Below are 27,225 nucleotides of genomic sequence, written 5' to 3' on the forward strand. Positions count from 1 at the left end.
ATTTTGAAATGAGAAGATCTACTTTGACTGGCAGACAGATCGACCAGTGGTTTAATACTTCCGAAAAAACATGGTCAATGACTTGACGTTATCTGCCAAATGAATATGCTGAGCCAAAACATCAGCGATCGATCGATCGATCAACATCCCTGGAAAATATAGGAATTTGCGTGGACAAGAGTGTATCACATTTTATGGCGACAACATGAATACTAGGTATTCCAATCCCGGGATCCCGAGCTATTTTCGATACCTATGAATCCCGGGATTGATAAACATAATCCAGAAACTTTCGGGATTGATTTTTTTATCAATTTTTATGGAAAATAAAATATACTTAACAGAAAAAATACTTTTAATAACAAATAACTACATTAAAAATAAACTAAGTTTGAATGAAGTTTGATTTATACCTATGTGTAAGTAGCCGATTCATTTTATTTTTTCACATAAATTAATAAAAATGAGAAAGGTTGAAAAAAAAACAATGTTTAGCACTATTAACAAAGTAATTCCGGCAGTTTCATATTTGGCTTATAATTCGATTTATGAAGCGGAAAGGCCATACGTATACCATGATTTGCTTTACTATTTTAAATCTCGCTAACCCATTCATTAAGTCTTTACTAACAGAAACAGCAATCCCATATTAAATTCACATTATTATTTCAATTACAATATTATTTACTCCGTTAAACTTGTGTATTTCCAAGATTGAACGTATACAATATTAACAATAAATGTCTTAAATAGTATAAATTATACTTACTAGATTTAATTTTGACCGATTTTATCAATGTTATTTGTAAATATATTTTTTTTATACAATGGAAAAAAATGCCAATCCCGGGATTGTCAAATTGTAATCCCGAAATCCCGGGATCAGAATTTTGGCTTGGGATTGGATTCCCTAATGAATACACGCGTTTGTTGAAGGGAACAGGCTAGCAGTGGAAACGAACGGAAGGAATTTTGTCTTGTCATTACAATTTAACATTGACGTCCTCGAATTGTGAGAAATTTGTGACATTGTAACATTGTGAGAAACTTACAACTCCGCAGCAAAGTATGTCTGATACTTAGATTCATGACTATTGCAAGTCGTAGTTGTTAGTTTTTACATGATCCTTAACTTGGAAGGTTTATAGTTCCTCTGGTTCCTGACTCTAACCTAAAACCCTAACCTCTATTCGTCACCTATATTCACTATCTCGTATCATTGCTCGATATGGTATAGCGATAGTAAATGCATTTGAAGAAAATGTATTAATATTGCATACACTTTGTATTGATTCAATTGATTACAACAGCTATCGGAATGAAACCATTTATCATCGTTATTCAATTACGTGGAATAATTTCTGTGTTATATTTTATTTTATAGTATTTATAAATATAATGTCACCGTTTCAATTCACGTAATGAAAAATCCATTCAACATTGCATCGATTCTTTAAATTACCAAACAATATATAGGTACATATTATTTGATAAAGATTTCTTGAAAAATGTGTTGTATCGTCACTGCGCCTTTAAAACAGGCCAACATATTGTTACCTTATGTATTTTCTACAAAACAAGCATTGCTAAGTTTAATGACTGTTCTGAAATAATGAAAGTTTTTTTTCATACAATATACAGTATACACTGAAATAAAAGATGCTATAATCTAAATTCCCTATGTTTTTTGCCTTTGCTGTATATTTTTTGCAAAAAGCAAAGGAAAAGTTTTATTGTACCAGGGAAACAAGTAAAAGGGTAAATGAATTTGAAAACTGATTCGATTCTCTTCATTTTTAAAAGAAATCGACATATTAATATTTAATTAAAATATCGATTACAACGAGACCAAAAAATCTATTTCCCGAAGAATGTATTTTATTCGCCCATCTCTACGTAACATTCTACTAACAATATTATCGATGGTTAGCGCCATTAAAGTGGGCGGTGTTATACGGTACTAGACTGCAACCTCCATATTATCTAAAATAATAATAAAAACTAGATTTTATAGTGATATTCATCGACGACTAAGTGCACAATGATACCCCTCGCATCGTGATTGATAGGAAAATTTACTGATTATTAGCGAAAAAACCTGTTTTATGTTGCGAGTCTACGATAATACATAAAACTCATAATTACATATGTAATTTATTATCTATCACGTTGCTGTTAATATGCGGTGTTGTGTCATAATTCATAATATAATATAATTTAGTGTTATCTCCAAAGAGATTGAATGGGTATAATAACACCAACTTCTTGTATTACACCACTCCATATTCCAAACCGCATTTACTTTTTAGTTTGGTAGAATTTTACCTTGCAGAATGCTTCGCTCGAAAAGAATAAAATAACATGGTGGCTTGCTTTGGTTACTTACTTACGTAATGTTATTGTGGTTGTGCCCGATTGAGCATGTAAACCTGGTATGCCCAACAACCGGTCGATCGCATCATAGGCCCATAGGAATTGAGACGTACAATTGGTGTAAAGAGCGTGTACACCAGGCGTAGTCAACCTTTTTATACCTACCACCCACTTTTGTATCTCTGTTATTAGTACATTTTTCTAACCGCCCACCGGTTCCACAGCAATGGTGATTTATAAAGTAGGGGGTATAAACTTTACTTTATAAAATTTATAAAGCAGAGGTACGGCAAGTTAAGGCATATAATAATTATTACTTACAAAATACTTAATAAGTCTTTATAAAAAACAACTTACTCCAGTTAACTCTATCTTTTTATTTATACTTTGCATACATAGAAGCATGAAGTCTGGTGAAATTACATTTAATTAATTAAATTATTAATGAGATCCCAGATGCTGCGAAACTAAATACTGGATATCTGGCTCAATTTTTGTGAGGAACAAACGAAGGACTCTTTCGAAAATATTCAGGCGGTTTCTTTCTTTGGTCATAATATGAAAAACAGCACTAAAGCCTGGTTCCACAAGATTCTGGGACGAGGCCCTTTTGTTCGCGGTCCCACTATAGCGCCATTTAGTTTCACTTACGTAACGTGAACTAAACTTATGCGAGGGCGATTCAAATAGTATGTTGTCTGAAATTTAAATTCGCATGGGGAATTTTATGAAAAAATAATGAAAATGTTTTTATGACCCCTATCGCCCACCTTGGAAGCCGGAACGCCCACTAGTAGGCGGTAGGGACCAGGTTGACTACCCCTGGTGTACACTTAGTTTTAATATAGTGTATAGAAAGATTTCGTTACGATTTTGAAGTGAATGCATTAACAATTCCTAATAACCAAGTCATTTTTCAAGTTCAATATATGGAAGCTCGTGTGATACCACTTGACTCATATTGTGTCAAGCCGCAGGAGTGAGAGAAAGAGAAGATGTGAATCTCGTGATAGACTTATAATTATTCACGATGATACTGTAGGTGTAGACTGTAGAGAGCATCACACTGCTCTTAACATTAGCGATAGATATGGGGGGAGGGTACTTCAGGATGTTGGGCCATGCATATAGTATGTACGACATTAAACAATTAATAAATAAGAAATGAAAATATAATTAATATTAAATTCTAGAGGTTTTTAAAAAGGTTTGTCGATAGCTATTTCGGTTGTAACACCATTATCAAGACTATTCAGATATGCCGTTTGCCTTTGCTTAAATACTATACATGTAGATAGAGGGAAACGGTCTATCTGAATAGGCTTGATAATGGTGTTACAACCGAAATAGCTATCGACAAACCTCTTTAAAAATCAGTAGAATTTAATATTAATTATATTTTCATTTCTTGTAAAATGGAATTCTACCAAGTAAATGCTAACTCAATTAATAAATACTTACCTATTGATTGTATCATTTTCTTCGAGTCTAAACGCCAAATTTGAATACAATTACTTTGCAAATTTGGTTGTATCAACGGGATAGAATTATTTCTTCGATTTACGTAAAATGCCAATGGGTATTATGAATATGATTACTCGGACTGAACAAATGAAAAATCATTTATTTTATCAATGTCAAAATGCGAGGTCGGTCAGCGACTTTTGCTTTGTAATAACGCCAAGAGGAATATTGACGTAAGTATCTACTTACTTTATTATAAACAAAAATCGTCGACTTGGCTAATTTAAATTTTATTTTATAAACATAATAATCCTACATGTTCATATCGGTATTGAGAACGAGCTATCGATTTTGAATTGTTTTTGCAATAAAAACATCTTGTGTACATTTATTTACATCTGCCAGCTAAACCAATTTGCAGTAAAATGTATTTCAGACATTGGAGTAAGTACCTAATTATTAAAATTATTTATTTTTTAAGTTTACACAGTGAAACAAGATGCTATTTCGTAGTACTCTGGTAAATTAGAATCCCCGTTGGTAGAGTTTTATCGCGTTATTAAAATGAAAATTTTGAATGATATAAATTATAAATTATAACTATTCTACTTTCATGTCAGATATCATTTCTAAATAAAATCAATACCAAACGGTAACAAGTATGAGTCTTTATGAACTTTTATGGGCACTTTCCAATCTCTTTGTATGATTGAATTGGCAGTCACAGAACAGTTAATAGTTTTACGCCAGCTGTTTTGACATTTCAGTGTTATGTCGTTATGTGTGTATGGAAGGTACATGTGGTTTTTGTGAGAGTTCATTATAATATTTCGAATAGTTAAGTATAGAATAATTGACGCTGTCACGTCACATTTAGTTATATCAACATTTGCATTATAACGTGAATGTTTTGGTTTCGGTACAAATTGACCGTGTTTTTTCGTGTTGAAAATCATCGATGTACGTAGCAATTATTAAAACAGTAGGTACCATCAGTTCATATAGTCATATAGTGGAACTTCTACCCCGTTTATACGTGCATGGATTTATTGCCGAGTCCTGACAGTACGTATTATCGTGCCCACAACAAGAAAATGTACATGTAAACATGTATTATATTGCAGTTGCAAGATTGCATGCATGAATAAAAAAATAACTTTTCGGAGCTTCTAAATTTTCATGCGCACTCGGGACTCGTTTTGAAGATAACCGATTTTTACGACCTGTCAAATAGTACCATAAACTGACAACATCGCGTCTCGCTTACTCTTGAAGAATGTGATTGGAGAGATAGTCAGATCTTTTACGCGTAAACAGTTATTGGCACGACAGTTTAAAATACACACTATAGCTGCCAGTAAATCCATGCACGTGTACAGACGCTATTTATCTTGAAATTTGCTCAGATTTCGATTTCTTCTACGGCGCACGAATTATATATTATACTAGGGTAATTTTAATATTGTTACCATTAATATTTCCGACTGCTCTTATATGAATCATATTGCATCGTTTTCTCTAACTCGGCATCGCTCTAACTATGTCATATGTTATGTCAAAATTATCGAACTTCACGCTTATGTGGTATGTTTATAACACGTTTCATGGATTATCATGGCGAAATCGGCACATTTAATAACTTATGGAATGTACTGAATCGGCGATTTTAAAATTGCATATTATGTAATGTATGGTAATAGTGTGAAGTATGCTACAAATGAATTTGCAATGCGAAAGGACTTATTGCTAATTTAATTATTAGTCATAGTAGTCTTATTTCAGTTTCACCTTCATATTGTCTTGTAGAGAAGGATTTATTTAAATATTGTTTGATTGACAAACTAATATAATCGCATGCTTATTTTTGACTGCGAATTTGTGTGATATAAAAAATTTCATTATTATAATATTACTTCTCACTTCTGGTAACTGTGGTTTTTTTCTTTCACTCATAAATCAAAGGCAACTAGAAGTGGCTTTAAAAATGACAGTTCAAGGAAACAAGCCATTTCATTCGCTGCCAATTGCACTTCCTTTAAAATTAAACCAATGACGACGATGTTCTTGATTTTTAGACTACCGTACTGCTCGTTAAATAAATTAACTGTGTCGCCAGGCCATTTTCCAATGAATAATTATTGTTAATCTTCCGATAGAGCTGACTGGCTGACTCACTTCCTCGTGAGTCTCAAACGCTGGCACATACCTGCTCAGTTAAATGTCAACTCTGAGGTAAAGTGTTTTGATTTCTGGTTCACCGGCAGCTTTAATTATGGTCTTAAAAATAACACTGATCACACTGCACACTACTGGACATGGTAGGTCTGTTTTAACGAAACATCAGAATTGTATACCGACACAGAGAAGATTACTCGAAACAATATTGCATACAATGCAGAATTTTTGCATCTTTCGTCATTTCAAAGAAGCATGTTAAACTGTAGAGGTTATCTGCTTTCTGCATTTGTATTTAAAATTATTGTAACATGACGTGTTTTGCACTCACTCGTGCTTAAATTATTCCAGTATGATCATGTGGAGTTTTGTTGATGTTTGTAGTCATTGTGGCAGAGTTTTCGTTTGTTGCTAACTGGTACAATGTAACTACATAATATATATATATATATATATAATAGATAACTAAGCTACGTATATAATTATGTATACTTTATACTTACACATTTGATGGTTTAAACTAGTGTTTCTCAACCTTTTTAAGTTAGCGACATACATACTTACTTTGAAACTAGTTAGGATTTCGCGCCACACAAAGTTGTTAAATTTAACAGTTTTGTTTGAAATAATAACACATTTGTACTTATTATAGTTTTAGATAAACCTTAGTTATCCTCGCAACACACTTGTTGGGAAATAGGTACTGGGTATAATATCGTCTACAGAATACACCACGCATACAATAAATGGATATCAATTCTCATTAAAAAGACGCTTTAGATTTTAAATGGTATATTTTATTTTAAATTAAAATGTCCCTTATTGCTATGCAGGTCGTGTTAATTTTTCCGTCACTTTCATCTGTATTTTAGACTAAAATATTTGCACACTTCGCCCATAATAATAGTAACGTCAATAAGTAAAGTTAACCGCGTACATTGAAAAAGTGCACATATTTATTTATTAAATCTTTGTTCACAGCGATAATTATTGCACTTTTGTTGAAAATGCTTATTATGATACAATTGAATACAATATTAAATTTACGTTTTAAGTATTCAGGATAAAATAATGGTATTTTGTCAAACAGAAAATTGTATTAAAATACACTTTTTAAATTCTAACAGATTTCAAATGAGATTTTTCTCATATCCTCTGAACTTAACTACTTATGTGTTATTTTGTTTTAGTGCGCCTGACGTGTTACCTGACATTAATTATGTATCCAATAATTATTAAATTTTATTTGGTTGAAATAAAACAATATCCACCTATATTCTACAATCACCAGTATATTGTGACATATTCAAATAATTGAGAAAAAATAGACAATCATCGTATGACTAACCTCGTATTTAGACGTGGAAAAGAAAGGGTAGATATGCAAACAATTAGGACACCTTTATATATTATGAATTTATGAAGTTTTTGCATGAGATTTATTAATTTCATTGCGTTGAGTCGATTCGTCCCTTTCAAACTTTAACTTTGGTTAATTTTGAATATTCCACTATTTTTTAAACAACCTACATAATTCTTTTCGGGAATATCGACAATCGTCATCATGGCCCCCACAAGAGGGGGGCTGACAGGGCTCTAGCCTAGGGACCCGAGTTTAAGGGGGGGCCCGGTGTAGCGAATCGACCAGCCAAGTGAAATAATCACACATCACAAAGTTGCACTAATAGTAAAAAAAATCGTCTGCGGCGCTATTACAATGTAGGGATACTTACTAACATTAAAAAATATGTAGTTATGCGATGCAATTTCTGATTATTGTTTCTCCATAAATCAAGTGGGTGTATTAAAAAATACAAAAAATCGCTATAAAATAACCTAAATTTTACCTCGAACACTATTTGGAATACACAACTGTAGATCGTCACACTGCCTTTAACATTAGCGATAGATAGGGGGGCCCGCCGAAGATTCTAACCTGAGGGCCCGCTTCAAGATGTGGGGGCCATGATCGTCATACATAAATTTATATTTATGTAAATTATACAGTTTCCAAGTCCAGTATATTGTCATTAATGTAATTAATGCCTACGACAATATACATTATTATTCATTACTTACAATAAATTAATAAATCATTTATGCACCCGCGATGGACGAGTGGCAACGTGTCCGCTTATGTAGTCGTGGGTTTTCGGTTCGAATCCCGGCTCTGGAAAATTGATATGTTGTTATTCAATGTGTGTCTGGATCCAGAGCATGGGCCTGATAGGTTTAATAAGTGGCTACTGGTTACTATATAAATGTGTCATAAAAATATGTTAATACATCTCTTCGTGAGGCGGCAATATTATTGAAGAATATTATTATTGAATTACTATACAGAATTTAATCTGTAAAAACAATATGTCAGTCGCCTCATATTTTGAGCTGTCGATAATCAAATACTTATCGAATTACCTATGTTTTTTTTGTTTAGCTGAGTACTTGCTAAGAAACCTGTTCAACTGGCTTTTTTTTTGTACTAAGTACCCACCTTTATTTTAATTATCTTTTTTCGTATACCTGTACCGAATCGCAAAAAAACGTAGTAATTAACAACTTCATTATTTATCTCGCCGATCAGGTGTCAGATTGTCTTTGATCAAGCATAGTCATCATCGCTCGTGATTTTTTGTGACGTGTATGTATTTACAAAATGCAACATTGAAATTATACATATTTAAATTGAGGGACGATGACTGCTGTACATGTAATGGCTACACGTCTAAGTGTGGCTTGTCATCAACGACTGCCCAATATTAGAAAAATAGCGATGGGCTCTCAGAGTATTGTACACAACATAGTCGCGAAATACTAAACAACAAAATAACACAGGAACACTACACAACATATCTAATTCTGGCCATTCAGTGTTGTACCTTTATGACTCGGTTAATTTTCTGGCACCCTTTGTCGAACAAAGAATTATATTTTTGCAGAAACTTTTCACTTATTACCGTATGACACTGACTGACCCATCATATTGATACTTAGAAAGACTACTTTTTGGTATTTTTGTACACAAATGTGATACATTAGTTAATATATGGGTGGCTCACAGTAATTATTATGGATCAAGTCCATCAAAATGAATCCTGAGATATGTGAACGTGAAGTCAAAATGTTTTGTAAATTTCAGGGATGTTTTTACTGTATACACTGTCACCAAAAGAAAAAGGAAGGCCCTGGTGCCCGACAGTTTCAAATTCCAGATCAGCGATTTAATCAAAAACACCATTGCCCCTGACGAATGTTTAGAATCTCTGACAAAGCTAAGTAAACAATAGCACCCTCAATGGGCGGAAAAAAACTGTACCTACCGGCGAAATCGTCGCTCGGCCGAGTGACAGAAAAAAATCACCGTTAGGTTTTGACTTGACCGAACGCCTTCCCTTTTCACCCCCCCGCTGTCTCACCCCCCATAGGTTCGTCGTAGATAATTGCTGGCAGTACAAATTCTCCCGGGAGAGTGGTAGGTGTCTAGGACCACGCGCTCAGCGTGGCCTGGCCGGCCCTCCTCAACGCGAAGTGCAAAGCCACGCTTGCCCCAATATGTTAAATTAGTGAATCTCTTTCCCCGTTATTGTGTTAATAATAATCCCTATAACCACCTCAAAACCACGCGTCGCGTCCTCGATAAAACGTTTTCGCGCCAGTTTGGCTAATGTGTTCAAACACGTGCTCCCACATAGTGACTGTGCGATAGCTAAATCTAAGACTCCTTTAAGTGTAATTAATAATGTAAACCAATTGATGTCCACCCTAATGTTATTACCACCCACGCTTGTATAATTTAGTGTAATTAAATATATCCTCTGCGCGGAGGTTTTGAATCGAAGTTTCTGTGTTATAATTATGTCCTATGATGTCACACCTTTCCCCCTGGTCTAAGTGATGCTGATGAAGGATCCCATCAGCCTACATGTGAGTTCTCTCCTTCTTCTCGGTATCATTCTGGCGCCCCACGTTGGGCGCCAGTATAATACCAGGAAGAAGAAAAATGAAGGAACTCACATGTATGTCGGTGGTTGAATCTTCTTCAGTATTATTTTGATTGGGAGATGTGTGTGGACATCAGGATAAATTATAACACAGTAACTTTCGATTTGACAGATTCTCCGCGGATACGTTTAATTACATTAAATTATACAAGTTTGGAACACAAGGGCTCAGCATGAGTGAGATAAAGTAACGTTAAATTGACGAAGTTACACAATTCATGTCGATGGCTAGCGTGCATACGGTATTCATCTGGATCACATTTCACTTTGCATTTTATTACACATGGACGTGTTCACACAATGGAGAGGTCGGCGTCGGAGCACTTGACGCGATAATTATGGGAATTAATATTACCACATTATAGGTAAAGGGTATACTGATCACAATTTAGAGAACATATTATCCGGCTTATATCAACAACCACGCCGCTGCCCGCAGAAGCGGCGCGTCCGTTTTGGGGACGATTTCCCTACCTCCAATATATTTAGGGGTCGGTTGACAACTGGCTATCTTTTTCCAAAAAGCCTGTTGGTTGGTAATGAGACGTGGGACGACCGCCACGGCTGTGGGGTGAGGGGAAGTTATTCGGCTGACTAACGGGACTTCTGTCCGTCCGCCTTGCTCAAGGTCGGATGCAGGTATCTGCAAAGGGACTTCGCGTAAAAAAAATGCGTTCGCAACAACAATGCTTGAAGCGTTCCGTTTGTACTGCAGGGCTGTGCAACCTTTTAGTTGGGAGGCGTTTCGATATTAATGTTAAATTGTTGATCTAGAATTTGAAACTGTCGCGCCGGAGTCTTTTCTTTTTTTGTCTGGTGACAACACTTACTTACTTACGATATTCTGATAGGACATGGATCAATTTAAATAAATAGTTGAAACGTAAAGTAGGTATATTCAGGCTTTATTAACATTAGCAAATTAATGTGAGCAAATACCTCTTTATACTGCTGAAGAAACTGTCAAAATGGACATGATTCATATTCAATTTGATGTTTTATCATTACTAGTATTGCCATTCATGCGGAAAATTGTAGAGGTACGATTGTGATATCAACACACAATATAGATATCTGTTTTATCTAGCCACTGAACCAAAAAAATCGAATTTTATGAAAATTGGACTTGATCCATAATTATTGTGAACCACCCATATATCGGAGATTATAGTTACCTATAATCTCCTGAAGTTGTAGTATGTAAACTTGCATTTGACTCGGACTGACCTTTAGCAACTATCAAAACAGTTTGTATTGCGGTATCTGTATACGGCATACGTTTTTATATTATTATGCGATATTTTCACATACTTATTTCAACATATTAACACTTTTTTATGTTATGTTATTATACTAATATCTCGTATCATTTGTATGCTTATCGGAGTCACAAAATAAGTATAAACTGATCCTGGATGAACTTATATTCTCTTCTAGCAAATTATCCCTTCCATTGCCTGCCTATTTTATTAGATATTGTTTTGATGAATCCGATGCGAGTAAAACGGCGAGTTACGAATTAATGTTTTTTTTTTGTATAATGGTTTAACATTTTCTTCGTTTACAGTGGTTTCCAAACTTTATGTTACTACGCCTCCCTTTAAAAAAAATCTAATCTTGGCGCCTCACCTCCTTTATTTCATTAAATAATACAAGACACCTTTTTAAATAGTCACCAATGTACTAATACAAAAATGAAAAAAAAAACATAATTATAAAAATAAACAAGGTTTTACTACTTATATTATATTCATTTTTATATTAATTTGTTTTTCATGCGATTAATGTGCTTGTTTATTAGCACAATTTCAATAGTAGTCATTCCAAATTCATCATCGTTCATTGACAAATGGATTCTATCATGGGCCCCACATCCTACAGCGGGCCTCCAGGCCAGGATCTTTGGCGGGCCCACCTACCTATCGCTGAGGTTAATGGCAGTATGGTGCTCTAATGTAGTGTTTCCTTAATTATACACGGGAGTTATCATTTAAGTATATCAATCATCGTATAGGTATCACGTTAAATTGCAACGCACAACCACATATTTAAAATATTTAATAGTCCTGAAACAACAGACTATTTTTACTATTAATGAAATAATATGGAAAGTGAGTGCATTAGCAAACTAACCAAGAACTCAGTAAATAGATTTTTGTTTGCTCCAATTTTTTTGAATGCCTTCACTTTGTCTTTTAAATCAGTGAATGCATTAGTGGTTTTTGCATTGATTTACTCACTCATTTTTTTTAAATTTCAACCAAATAGACAAGTTTAACAACAAAATTATCATTCCTAAACAAATTTGCCTCAAATTTCAACATTATGATTTGACCCTTTTATTTCATGTTTTCACGAGATAGCCAGTGCGCTTCACAATAGTATTGAAGTGAGGTATTATAAAATTAGTCTCCATATGTTCAGACAGGTTTAAAAACAACCTTTTATAGGACCGTTTTTTATGTAGTTTATAACTAGCGGCCGTTTTACAAAATATACATTTGCAAACTGCAAACCTGTGGCTACATTACTTGTGTTAAACTTTTCGCGCCTCCCTTTGCAACCTTCCGCGCCTCCCCGTTTGGAAATCGCTGGTTTACAGCCAACTTGCGTGGCCTTATTCCAACTCTTGACACACTTACCGAATTGTTTTTGTGGCATTCGTGATGAATGGTCGAATGCCTCAGATGATCGATGCCTCTTTGCAATAATGGCAATACAATAGTAGGTAATTGCTCCGTGAATTTAAGTATACAAGTACAAAAAATACTCTCACATTAGAACTATTGGGAGCCATTTTATCTTAATTTTTACTGTGTTGTATAGGTTTCAATTCAAAGGATAAAAATGTCTTTGAGCATTTGTCTTCGTTGATGATTTCCAGGATTCAGGAGATTTTAGATAAGATACTGTTATGCCATTAAACCTAACATAATTTTAGATATTTTATAGATAGAAGAATATTTTTTATCGATTATGGTTTGGGTAGGCTGGGCTGAATTTAAAAAAAACTAACCACCACGTGTTATATATATTATTCTTAATTCAACGAAAATAAATAAATTCTAATGTATTTGATTTCTGTAATATTTCAAATGGAGTAGTCATCATCATCAGGGGCGCGACAACCCGGTGTGCCTGGCCTCCTCCAACAGCTCCCTCCACCTGTCCCTATCCAGTGTGGCCACTTTCCAATTTGGTACCCCCGGAATACGGCAGTCACTGACAGCTCCATCTAATCAGCGTATCTTTGGCCTCCCTCTTCTTCTACGTCCTATTGGATTGCTGGACATCACTCTCTTTGCCGGTTCATTGTCATTCATACGGTGCACATGACCTAGCCATCGCAGTCTCCCAATCTTAATTGATTGAACTGCGCTGCAATCTTCGTACAGCCCGTAGAGCTCAGCATTGTATCTTCTCCTCCAATTGGTGCCATCCCTGATCGGTCCATATATACGGCGGAGAATTTTCCTCTCAAAGATGTTCAGGGCTCTTTCATTTCGCAGAGTTAATGTCCAGGTTTCCGATGCGTAGGTGAGCACTGGCTTTACAAGTGTCTTGTAAAGAGAGCTTTTAGTTCGGCGAGATAGTAAGCGGGACTTAAATTGTCTTAAAAGATGGAGTAGTAGGTACATAACTTAAATCCATTATAATTTAAATCCAAATTCTATCAAGTACTCTCGGTCGATAGTAGGTAAAATGAGTATGACTGAAAAGGTGGTCGCTATTATTGTCGGATCGCCCATAGCTAGGGATTCCAATCCCGGCTATTTTCGATACCTATGAATCCCGGGATTGATAAACATAATCCCGGGATTAATTTTTTTTATCAATTTTTATAGAACATAAAATAAAAGCAAAAATATAACAGAATAACTACATTAGAAATAAGCTGAGTTGAGTGAAGTTTGATTTATACCCATGTGTAAGTTGCCGATTTATTTTATTTTTTCACATACTTTATTAAAAATGAGAAAGATTGAAAAAAACAATGCTTCGCACTTTTAACAAAGTAATTCCACCATGATCTCATACGTTTTACGGCAGTTTCATATTTGGCTGACTAATTAGATTTATGAAGCGGAAAGGCCATAAGTACGCCATGATTATTTGCTTTACTATTCTAAACCTCGCTAATCCATTCGATTAGTCTTTACTATCAGAAACAGCAATCTCATATTAAATTCACATTATTATTTATATTACAATATTATTTACTCCATTAAACTTATGTATTTCCAAGATTGAACGTATACAATATTAAAAATAAATGTCTTAAATAGTATAAATTATACTAGATTTATTTTTGACCGATTTTATCAATGTTATTTGTGAATATAAAATTTTTATATTAACAATGGAAAAAAATGTCAATCCCGGGACCAGTCCCGGGATCCCCGGATTATCAAATTGTAATCCCGAAATCCCGGGATCAGAATTTTGGCTCGGGATTGGATTCCCTACCCATAGCATACTTAAACTCATGTGGTTTAAGCAGGGTTTAATTGAATTTTAAAAACTTACCAACACCATCTGCAAATTGTATTCTTAGTTCAATGAAAACAAATAAGTATGACTGACAAAGTTTAGTGTGCACTGTGTATGCTGAATCTTAACAGTTTACCTTCTCCCCTCGCCACTGCTATTACGTGCTTCATGGTTGGGTATGTATTTTAAAGTTGTGATAATTTACCACCAATACGCTGAATCTCTCGAAAAGAATGAGTTTTGTGGATACAAATGCTAGAATGTTTATTCACTGTATCGATTGTTCTATTTTGAGTTTATTTACCGGCTCGGCTTTGTGCAAATTAATTTCGAGAATTAACGGTAGTAAAGATGTTTTATTGCGGAGATAAGCGAAACACGTTTTCGAGTCTATCAATTAAATGGCTTGCATACAATGCAGCAACGTCGAGCGAGTGGATACTATTTTCATGAAATGCCTCACACTTACTTTAGTTTACTTTGTTACAACCTAATACTATCTATCGACTGTTGAATTTAAATTGCATTTGATTTAAGTTTTGTACTATTCAAAAGGTAAATGTGTATTGTCTATTCCAATAAGATCGATTCTAATGGAAAGATGTAAACTTAAATCAATAAGCATTTATTATAAATATTTACTTTCTAATGGATACAGCGTCTGAAGATTTAGGCCCGTTTCAGACGGGACACCGGTGTCGCGCTCGTATATAATAAGGAGGCCTTTGTATTCAAATAAAGGAGCTTTTGTATTATGTTTATGAACGCCCCAGAGCTAATGAGTCAACGCGTGTCCGGTACACTTTTCCGTCGGCCGCTACATTCTCGAGCCGCCGATACACTTGTTTTTATAACCGCAGCCAGTTTTATGTGGTAATTTATTTCGTGAAATTAGACGTTGACTAATTAGCTCTGGGATAATACAAAGGCTCGTTTATTCGAATACAATGGCCTCCTATATTATATCGAGCGCGACACCGGTGTCCCGTCTGAAACGGGCTTCGCCTTACGGGTCATCATAATCTTGCCAGGTTCTATTTATATTCTGTAAACAGATCAATACATAATTATGACTATGTTTAAAAAAGAACTGTAGTTATTTATAATATAGCAATAAGGCTTTTTATATCGATATATATGAGATTTTGTGGTAAGTATCCATTACTTTCACTCACACTCACGATGGCCGCGCGGCTTAAGCGTCGTCCTATAGCGTCGTGGGTCCCGGGTTTGAATCCTGGGTCTGGCAAGTACACATTGATTGTTTTTCAATTTGTGTATGAGTCAAGAGTATGGACCTAACAGGTTGAGCAAGTGGCTTACTTCCATTTCTCGTAAAAACAAAATCTGTTAATACAAACCTCTACCCTGTGGAGGCCCATATGATCCTATTAGGATCGGACATGCTCCGAAATTACTTTGTAGACTAACCAATGTCGATACTGCAGAAGCTGAACATCACAAAATAAACTGTATCCTGCTTAGGGTGTACATGCGATGTTATTGTATCCAGTTTTTTTGGCACACTGTTTATTTCCGGTCAGAAATGCTTAAAATAAATACCAGTGAAAATAAAACTAGGATGTTGGATGGTAAACGCTAAAAAAACCTCTCGTGGCTATTCGCTGCAAGGCTGGCAGAAGACAGGGTTGTTCTTTACTTCAAATGCCGTCTCCTCTGCGAAACTTGACAATCATTCTTTGAGATATCTTGCTCTTGTGAAACCACGTTCGTAGACTGACTTAGACTTTTCACCCCCTGTGTAATCAGTTGTAGGACATGGGATGTTTCACCGCGCATATCACGTGTCCAAAATACTCAAGCCTCCTGCGCTTGATGGGGTGTATAGGGCAATGACTCTAGCTGATTTTTTATTATCTGTTAAAATTAAAAAAAAAAATGGATAATTTTGAATGTTTTGTTCGTTGTCAAGAACGTAACATCAAATGAATATTGCATTTTTGTTGTTGTTTTTTTTTATGACTGACCTCGCAAATACGAACTGTATCGTACCAAGAACGTGTGTAGTATAATATTATAATTAAAAACAAAATTACTTGTGAAATACTGGCAATCCGGTATATTTTGTAAGGCTTGTAACAAGGTTAACACTGTTGGCAGAGCGCTGAATTAAATCGCGGCAATTTCGTGAAACTGCTCCGTAGCTGAACGAAAGCGAGATTAGCAGGGAACACCGGAGCAGGTTTTGGTCACTGGCTGGCCGTGAAAATGAGAAATCGGCCTTCAGTTTTACAGCGTTATGTAATGATAAAGTCTAAACACCAAACAAAAATTGGCTTCCTGCTGAAATATGCATATAATATATGGCGGGTAACTGAAATCATGCTAAAATTATAATATAAATGCAATATCAAATCGAATATCCAACATTGTAATACTATTGAAAACAAAATTTGAATATGTATTGACAAAGCTATTAAAAAATATTATTTAGGTAGGTAGGTAGGTACTTACTAGCTGTAAAAAAATAATACGTACCATAATAATATTAATCACTAAATTCATTCCTAATAAATTAAGAATTATATGTTGTATATACTTAATTCATTTTAATTATTTTGGATGTTCAGAAACCTTCTTAAATTTAGTTATATATATATGTAATATAAGTATTGTGTACAAATTATAATATTCTTAATTCTGCCCGTTACAAGGCATATAATTATTCTAGAATAGAGATCAATATTATTGCTTGGTTTTACTTAACTCAGTGGTCACTATCCTCGGTAATGATGCTAATAATGGAAGGTTTATTTAGATAAGTAACTAGATAACAGTGCCTACCCAATTTGACATTGAAATTGAATGCAGTTTATAATATGTATAAAGAGGATACTTTGGTTGATAGACAATATTTCGAATGCCGAAATATTGTCTATCAACCAATTTGATCAGGTTTTTTTATTGATTATTTTTCTAAGTAGTATTTTTTTTTTGTTTCAGCTGAAAAACAAATCCTGATGTCAGTCTCCGGGCGATTGCGCTCCGGAGAACTGACAGCCATCATGGGACCTTCTGGTGCAGGAAAATCGACACTGCTCAACATCCTCACGGGATACAAGTAAGCTATTTTATCACTGTGCATTGCCACATTATAATATGTACATATTCTAGGTTCGATTTTTTCAAATATTGTGCATGCATTATTGAATCAATGAAATATATCTTCTATCTTCTATCTTCTTCTTCTTGGTCGTACACTCATGGCTGAGGATCGTGCCCTCATTTGAATTTAGCCATCATTTGAGCGACCAAGACTTTCCGTCCATCTCGATATTCCGCTTCTCTCTGGGCAGAATGGATGGTGCCCCCCAGTCAGCACTTTCACTTGTTCGCTCCAGCGCGGAGACGCTCTTCCTCTGCTTCGCCTTCCCTGAAGGCCACGTAAAACCACCAGTCTCTCCAGGTTGTCCGGTCCGCGCCTGCACTATTTCCAAAAAACTGCAGAATTCGTCTCAGACATATTGTTGAGAGCCGTTCCTCTATCTTCAGTACTGGATGATTGACTGGTTCGTCTCGTGCTTCGTCCAAGAAATACGAAGCATTCGGCGCCAACACTACATCTCAAAAGCATCAATTGCCTTCCGTTCCCTTGCCTTCAGTGTCCACGACTCGACTCCGTATAGAAATATCGAGAACACGAATATTTGCACAAGCATCATTTTTGTGGCAATATAAATTCCCCGATCCTTCCATATAGATCATAGGTTCTCAAACTTATTTCGACTACCTCCCACTTTGGGATTTTACAAAAAATCGAATGCCCCAATATTTTTTTTAACTTATCTACCTTTTTAGTTTTTACATTACCATCTGTTGCGTATCTTATTATATGGATAGGATAGATAGGTTGTGACCCATATCCTATTTCCGAGATCAAACAATGTTTCAATGCGAGTAAATAAAACTCATACTTAATCATATTTAGAAGTATTTTTATTAACATTAAAAGAAGGCTTTGAATTTAAAACTTATCTAATGTGAAGGATTAATCTTCGGATAGGGATGGGATCGCCGCGATCGACAGAAATTTGTTGTATGAAAAACCATGGACTACGTACATGAATTATAAAGCTGCATCCACATTATTACATGCGTAAGATACGGTACTCCAAGCATTCGATTAGTAAATCGCATTTTAAATGGTGTCGTGTCTAGATTACGTCGGATTTTTATAGATAGAATTTGTCTGCCGTCGCCCCTCTAGATTTCCTTAACGCCCCCTAATTTTCTCTGAGCCTTCTACTGCCTCGCTGAAAGCCTCCAGCGCCAACAAGGGGGCGTTATCGCCCACTTTGAGAAAGACTGATATAGATTATAGTGGTAAGTAGTATGATATATAAAAAAGAGTTTGAAATATTGTCTACATAGTAATACATTGAATATTAAGTCGGAGTAATAATTAATGTCTTCTGATTTAGTTATTCATATTTTAATTAACATTGTTTAACAAGGACTATTATTTTGTAATTAAAATCAGTTTGATAGCTTATCTGAATTAATAACGTTATTTTATTATCAGGTCAAAGTACAATGTTACCATTTTTTAATAACAATATTATGATGTCGACTGACTCACTGCGAATATTATTAAAATTGAATTATTTTCTGTACCTACGTGTGTCTTCATATGTAATTATTTATTATGTTACATGGAATTTATTGTAAGGACATTTTCAATTATATTAAATTCTTACCAAAGTAATTTATAAATAGTCTGAAACAAGCATTTAAAAAAACATTATGACGTATCCGTTGATATTAACTACGGATAATCATTTAATCTGGACCCGAAAGGTAACATGTGTTAAGTGCTAAACGCACATTTTGTAGTAGGTACATACTTAACTAGTATATTAGTAAAAATATGAAAATCTATTATTTGAAACGAATGCGCTCTTAACAGAAATATGTACTTACTAAGAAATTGTGACCGAAAAGAATGTCAGAATTTAGTTTTTCCGTCACCTATTGAAAAGATGTGTTTTCATGACGAAGTGAAACGCAACTATAATAGCGCGTGTACACGTGCATGGATTTACTTGCAGCAATAGTGCATATTTTGAACTATCGCGATAATTGTTAACCAGTAAAAGTGCTGACTGTTTCGCCAATCTTATTAAGGCCCCAGGCAAGAGTCCTGCCATTCCCCCCCTTGTGGGTGCCATGGCATCAAGTGAAGAAGTCTTAACAGTTATATCTTCTGAACCTTCTTCATAAATCTGTACTTCAATAAAATTGATACGTGGCCCATACAATCAATCCAATCTATTAGCGCCTGTACACGTGCATGGATTTACTGGCAGCAATAGTGCGTATTTTAAGCTATCTTGTCAATAACTGTTTACACATAAAAGTGCTGACTGTTTCGCCAATCTCATTAAAAAGTAAGCAAGACGCGATGTTTTTATTTTATAGTGCTATTTGACAGGTAATGAAAATCGGTTAACCTCAAAATGAGTCTCAGCGCGGTGTAGCTCGTTTTTTTACCGGCAGGTTCGCTACTAACGTTATACTGTGCATGCATGCGCAGACATCAAACAAACCAACTGTCACGTGAAAATTTAGAAGCTTCCGAACTTTTTTGATGCATGCATGCAATCTAGCAACTTGCATGATAATATATGTTTACACGTAAATTTTCTTGTTATGGCCGCAATAATACGCACTGTCAGCAGTAAATCCATGCACATGTAAACGGGGTATAATGATATATACCTATAGGTTCATCTTGTGATGGTACGAGGGTGGGTCAATAAGTCCTTAGAAAAGCCGACAGGTGGCGCGACTAGTACTGTAAGCGGTTTGTTTTCATGCAGCGGCACTACCGATTCAGTATGCTACGAAGTTTCAATCAGATTGGTCGGGTTGTTGTTATTTATTTTCGTATATTTAAAAAAAAAATTGCTTGTTTACAAAAATGGAGAAAATTGAGTTTAGAGCTGTTATTAAACATTTTAATATAAAAGGGTTAACAGCAAAGGAAATAAAAAATGAGTTGGATTTAGTTCACGGCATATCTGCTCCTTCACTTGCAACTATTTATAACTGGTTAAATGAATTTAAACGTGGTCGTACATCAGCAAAGGATGAACCACGCTCAGGACGTCCTGTAGAGGTGACTACACCAGAAATGATCAATAAAATCCACGATATGGTGTTAAGTGACCGAAGATTAAAGTTGAGTGAGATAATTGAGGTTACAGGGATCTCAAAAGGTAGCGTCATTTCTATTTTACATGACAAATTGGGCATGAAAAAAGTTTCTGCAAGATGGGTGCCGCGTTTGCTCACAGTCGACAATAAACGCAATAGGGTGGTGGCCTCTAAAGCCCTGTTGTCGCTCATGCAACGCAATCCGGATGAATTTTTTCGTCGCTTTGTGACTGTAGATGAAACATGGATACACCACTATACTCCCGAGACGAAAGAACAGTCAAAGCAGTGGATTGCGAAAGGCGAACCATGTCCAAAGAAGGCGAAAACCGTAAAATCAGCTGGTAAGGTTATGGCTACTGTATTTAGGGATGCACGTGGAATTATTTTCGTTGACTATTTGGAAAAAGGAAAAACAATAACAGGGGATTATTATGCATCTTTATTGGACCAGCTAAAAAACAAAATTGAAGAAAAACGGCCTCATTTAAACAGGAAAAAAATCCTCTTTCATCAGGACAATGCCCGTGTTCACACATGTTTACGATCAATGGCTAAAATTGAAGAATTGAAGTTCGAATTGGTCGACCACCCACCGTATTCGCCAGATTTAGCCCCCAGTGACTTTTTCCTTTTCCCAAACTTAAAAAAATGGCTAAGTGGACAACGTTTTTTTTCAAATGAAGAAGTCGTCGATCGGACAAATGCTTATTTTGAGGACCTTCCGAAAATTTATTTTTCTGACGGTTTAAAAAAAATGAGAAACGTCTAACCAAGTGTATTGAGCTCCAAGGAGATTATGTTGAGAAATAAAAAAAAATACAAAAATAAAAACTGTTTTAATGCTTTTTTCTAAGGAATTATTGACCCACCCTCGTATTAAAGAACTTGCTATGTAGTTTAATTTACTGAAAACTTTGGACATTTTTTTAATTATGTAAAGAATAATATCTAAAATAATTTATATTTGTGGTATTTGATGGCAATGTCACCATTCCAAAGCCCGATTTCAAAAAAGAGATTTCATTCCCGAATTCCCGAAAAGAGATTTCAAATTTAAACCATTTATGTTTTTAAAAAAAAGTTGTTTTCTATTCTATGAATTGTTCAACATTTTATTCTGCACCTTCAAAATAACTGATGCAAAACAATCACACAGCATGTGTAATATCAAATATGACTATCTATATGAAAACGAACGGTCATTTTATTTGTTGTATTGTACATGTATCTTTTCTTTTGTGTGTTCTTTATATTTTTTGTTTGAATGAAATTTTATTTAAAAAAAAAACGCTGTTATCTGCATTGAACAAAGTACACTGACAAAATAGTTATAGTTTTTATTCACAAGTGCCACTGTTAATTTATGTTACTATTAAACAATATAATATGTGGTCGATTAGACACGTAATAATATGTACCTACATAAAAGGGTTACCATCATGCATTCAAGGGTTAAGTTAAAACATATATGTTTATAGACACACTATCATATTGATTGGATAATGTAAATTTCCAGTACCTACCTACTTAAGACGATACATCAGTGAAACGGCAAATAATTTTCAACTATAGGCGCGACGAAATTTTGGACTCGCTAGCATTCGGAGAGAGAACGTCGAGCTGGGAACACGTCAATATGTTTCGTGATGGCGACGGGGGTATTAATTCTTAAATCGTGTAAAGATGACTAAAAACGTTACCCATTTACTTGAAAAAGAAAACATGTCAATGAATATATTATTATTGTTACTGATAGAACAATAAACAATTCAATGGACACATGTTGGATTTATATGACAAATTATATTTCGTTTGGCATGCGTCATTTGCACCCGCGTCCCGCAATCCGCGCATCGCCTAGCCACGATCTTTTTAGGCAGTGCCTCAACTGAGGTATAACCTTAAGTTTAAACATCTATATTTATAGACACACTATCATATTGACCATATATACCCACTTAAATTGTTTCGTAATATCGTTACTAAATGTTTCTAGTGGCACTTACACACTGTATTTGCTCGCCTTACCTCTCTGGTCTGGTTGTCATATTATTTAGACGAAGCTATTTTTTGATGCAATTATTATAACATTATCATTCTTCATGAATAGTGATATTAGTGATTAGGATTACACTGATTACTGATTAGTGATTAGTGATTACTGATATTAATCTTAATGACTTCAAATTGAGAGCGTGTTAAGTTCGCTCTAGCAAAAATAAAATGTTAATTTTTATAGGTAGGTAGACACCTACTAATAGGTATACGTATTCAATAAATTGACGTGTAGTATAAATTTGGTCAGTGTACCTCCACGCTTAGGCATAAAGCCCACCAAAGCGGCGCTCGGTGCGCTCACTACGAAGTAGGCCCCCTCCCACCCGCGCATTACCCTTCACCTATGTAATAAGGGGCACAAGAAGCACAAAATTATAATTATTATCAGCGTCTCTCATAACAACAAAGCAATAAACATATTATTAAATTTCTCGGGTCTTGTAATTAATATTCACGATGACATCATTCTACCAGCGAAATATCGGACACGCAATAACTAAACAATAAGTTCACTGTTATTAAATAATGCCTTCTCGCCCGTCTATCGACGACGCTTCCAGAAGCGTGATTTTGCTTGCCGTGTTCAATGAATAGACTACGTTGTATTTTCGTTAATTCGTGCCGCTGAGAAGCCACACAACGGTGAATCATGGGGCGGGCGGGCACACTGCGTCGTCAAATTCAGTGTGCGCTGGCGTATTTGATTACGTTGTATTTTCGATGATTTACGCGCCACTTGTGAAATTTTGCGCGAGTGCCCCACTCGCTGCGTTAAGTGGGTTTTACGCATTAGGTATAATATCGCATTACTTAGAAAAGGATAAAGGGATAAAGTCTAGAATCTAAATATTGAAATTATTCACTTGATTAAATAGTCTTACCTATATCAAAAAAGAAGATTAGACTGGACAATTACATGTAACACGTTATCTCTATTATACCCGTTTACACGTGCATGGATTTACTGCTGATAGTACGTATTATCGCCGCCATAACAAAAAATGCACGTGTAAACACGTAGGTTAACGATTAACAAAATTCTGAAGCTTCTTATTTGTCACGCGACAATTGACTGCGATATCTGCGTCTGCGCAATAGAACGATAGTGGCGAACCTTCCGGTAAAAAAACGAACTACATCGCGCAAACTCATTTTGAGGTTAACCGATTTTAACGACCTGCCAAATAGTATCATAATATGACAACATCGCGTGTCGCTTACTCTTGAAGAATGAGATTGACGAGACGGTCAGCACTCTTACGTGTAAACAGTTATTATCGCGATAGGTTAAAATATACACTATTGGTTCAAGTACACTCTTGCACGTTGTCTAGAATAGGGATTCCAATCCCGGGATCTTGAGCTATTTTCGATACCTATGAATCCCAGGATTGGTAAACATAATCCCGAAACTTTCGGGATTGATTTTTTTTATCACATTATATTTGCTCCATTGAGCTTGTGTATTTCTAAGATTGAACGTATACAATATTAACAATAAATGTCTTAAATAGTATAAATTATACTAGATTTATTTTTGACCGATTTTATCAATGTTATTTGTATATATAAAAAAAAAATATTAACTATGGAAAAAATGCCAATCCTGGGATTGTCAAATTGTAATCCCGAAATCCCGGGATCAAAATTTTGGTTCGTGATTGGATTCCCTAGTCTAGAATGTATGTATCTTTAAATCAGTGGATATCGTTTTTTATTTTGGTTAAATTGTATGGTTCAATTTGTTATATTCTATGTACTTATATAATGGCTTCGCATTTACAGATTAAACTAGTTACTAACAAGCTGATATTAAAGGTTTGTTTTAGTTAATCGACTGTCTTGTAGTCGTTCTGAAGATTGGTTTATACTTTGTAGCCCAAAACACCTATCAAGACTGATTATTCGAATCCCGTAGAACTCTGTTGTAAGTATTTTTTGCCAGATGCGAGGATCGCAGAATTGAACACGCGCTCACGATTTCAGAGACATGGCGCTATACGTGAATAATACAATATTAGTTCAACGTGTAAATTAATTAATACTTATGTAATTATTATTTCTAGCCCTTTGGCTTCAGGTATTGCGAGTCCACAGGGCATGGTCGTTTCCGTTTTTCTTCTGTGACGACTTTGTCACTGAGGATCGTGACCCAGGTGATTTGGCTATCGGCTAACCTTCTCCACTAAGTACTCTATTGGGTACATACGGTTACTAATATCAAATTTTCATATCATTTTGCTATATTATGTATTTGATCAGCGCCATCTTTAGATTAATAAAGCCTGAGCATATCTTTTTGCACAAGCAACGAGTGGTCCACTGTGCAGCTGTCAAAATCAGATCCCTGATTGCATGACGTATTAATTCGCCCTTTCCCGTTTCAAATTTAATTATAAAAAATTCGCAAATCAAATATATTATCTAGTGTTATTTATAAATACTATACATTCCTGTTATTCATCAGCTGTCAAAGACAGACTAGTCCTTCACACAAAAACCGGTGGTAATATCGATTTCCAAAAAATATGTAGCAATCAATACAAAATGCTAAAGTGTATTGCTTTCCTATCCAAATCAAACCATTCCCTGTGTGAACACGACAGACGCGTCAGTATGAATGAGCACTCTATAGATTATAGAACAATGACAGGTCATCCATAGACAACAACGGGAGGGGCGGAAAAGGTAGGACCAGTCGTTGTGAATGTATCGGCTTTCTTCTCGAGTCGGCAATGATTTGATCCAAACTATGTAACCGATAAATTCAGGGGAGAGGGGTATGACTAACAATTTCTTCTAATTACAAATATACGTTAGAGACTGCCAAGATACGCGCCGAATTGTACAGCAAATTGGGGAAAAAATGTTAATTATTTTTAAAAATACGTGGGATTCAAACACGTCGCGTTTGGTAAAGAGTTTAGCCGGTAGCGCGTTGGTCACTTAATTATTATGGACAGAGAACAAACGCAGTCAATAATAATTACTACTGGTATTAGCTCGGTTGGTGTGTAAAAGTGTAAGAATATTTTTTTTTATTATTAATAAATAATCAATGATGATTGGATTATGGATCAAGTTTAGATATGGAAACACTGGATTCCGGATATAACAATATAACTCACATTAAGTAAGCATTATCATATTGTTATGAGATATGATTTATGTTGATTGATAAATTTTAAATTATTTCGCAGAACCTTGAAAAAGTGGAAATCTTATCAATTTTATCATATTTTATTTATCAGTAAGAATGCACCGAAGAATGTTTTCAATTTTATTTGTGCTTTAAGATAATTCAATTATTTGCTTTAAGCAGTTTCTGTATCAGATATTTAGGACACTTTCTCCCCCGACTTTTTCCATGAGTCACTTCTACTGTAAACTAAAATTGTATATACAGTAATACTGCAATGAATATTGAAGGAAATTTTATTAAAAACATACACTTGTTACCATGGCCCCCACAAGGGGGGGGGGCTGACAGGGCTCTAGCCTGGGGGCCGTGCCTTAAGGGGGGCCCGACCTAGCGAATTGACCAGCTAAGTGAGAAAACACACATCTCAAAATTCCATTAATTGTAAAAAAATGACGCCTGCGGCGCTATTTCACTTATACCATAATTAAAATTTTAAATTATGTGGTTGTGCAATGCAATTTTTGATTATTGTTTGTCAATATTCGATAACTCCATAATTCAAGTGGGTGCATTAAAAATTATTAAAATACTCTCATTTTTTCCTCGAACACTATTTGGAAATTCTTAAAATAGGGTCTGCTTAACTCATCCGGTGTACTTCCTTGTACCTATCTAATTTATCTACTGATCTATCTCTTTTTTATGTAATACTGTTATATTTATATATTATCTTTGTTTCTAAATGTCATGTTGTGAACGTTTTAAACTTATAATTTGTAATGTCCGCAATATGTTAAATAAATAAATAAATTGAATTGAAATAGTCACACTGCCTTTAACTTTAGCGATAGGTAGGGCCCGCTTCAGGATGTGGGGGCCATGCTTGTTACCTTTGGACCTTTTCAAAAATTCGTCGATGATTAAAATTTTCCGTGTCCGAAATCCTCCATTAAGTTTTATTATATTTTGATATAATACTTAATTTAATGCACGTCTTTCGACGTTATTTCAATTTAACGTGACGTCGACATGTAACGGATCTCTAAGTATTTATAACAGTGATACATTTTTTTTTTGGTATTCCAGTGGGTCAATTCTATTCTATACTTATCGACCGCTAAAGTGATAAAGTGATAAATATTATCACTTTATCATATTTATGTATTGAGGTAGGTACTATAATTTTATTGCTACAATAAGTTAGCCGTCTAAACAGTCAAAACTGTCTATCTCGCTCTAAAGTTAACACAGCCTAGAGAGGTGCTGTTAAAACAGCACTTATTGTAATAATTACAACTAATTTATTGTAATTGTTACAATAAGTGTTAATATTTCGATACA

The 27,225-nt window shown here is 35.0% G+C and overlaps 1 protein-coding gene across 3 annotated transcripts in view; it reads left to right on the forward strand.

The window, feature by feature from the left end:
* Positions 1-27,225, forward strand: part of LOC147078282 (ATP-binding cassette subfamily G member 4) — a 120,895-nt gene that overhangs the window by 47,021 nt on the left and 46,649 nt on the right. For all 3 annotated transcript variants that reach the window (XM_085958228.1, XM_085958212.1, XM_085958220.1), the window contains exon 3: positions 17,469-17,586. In XM_085958228.1, coding sequence (XP_085814354.1) covers positions 17,469-17,586 — 118 coding nt within the window. The remainder of the gene's footprint in view (positions 1-17,468; positions 17,587-27,225) is intronic.

The sequence above is a fragment of the Rhyacophila brunnea genome, unplaced genomic scaffold (genome assembly GCF_057557595.1).
Source record: "Rhyacophila brunnea isolate RB1 unplaced genomic scaffold, BYU_Rbru_1.0 scaffold_11, whole genome shotgun sequence".
Classification (NCBI taxonomy): domain Eukaryota; kingdom Metazoa; phylum Arthropoda; class Insecta; order Trichoptera; family Rhyacophilidae; genus Rhyacophila; species Rhyacophila brunnea.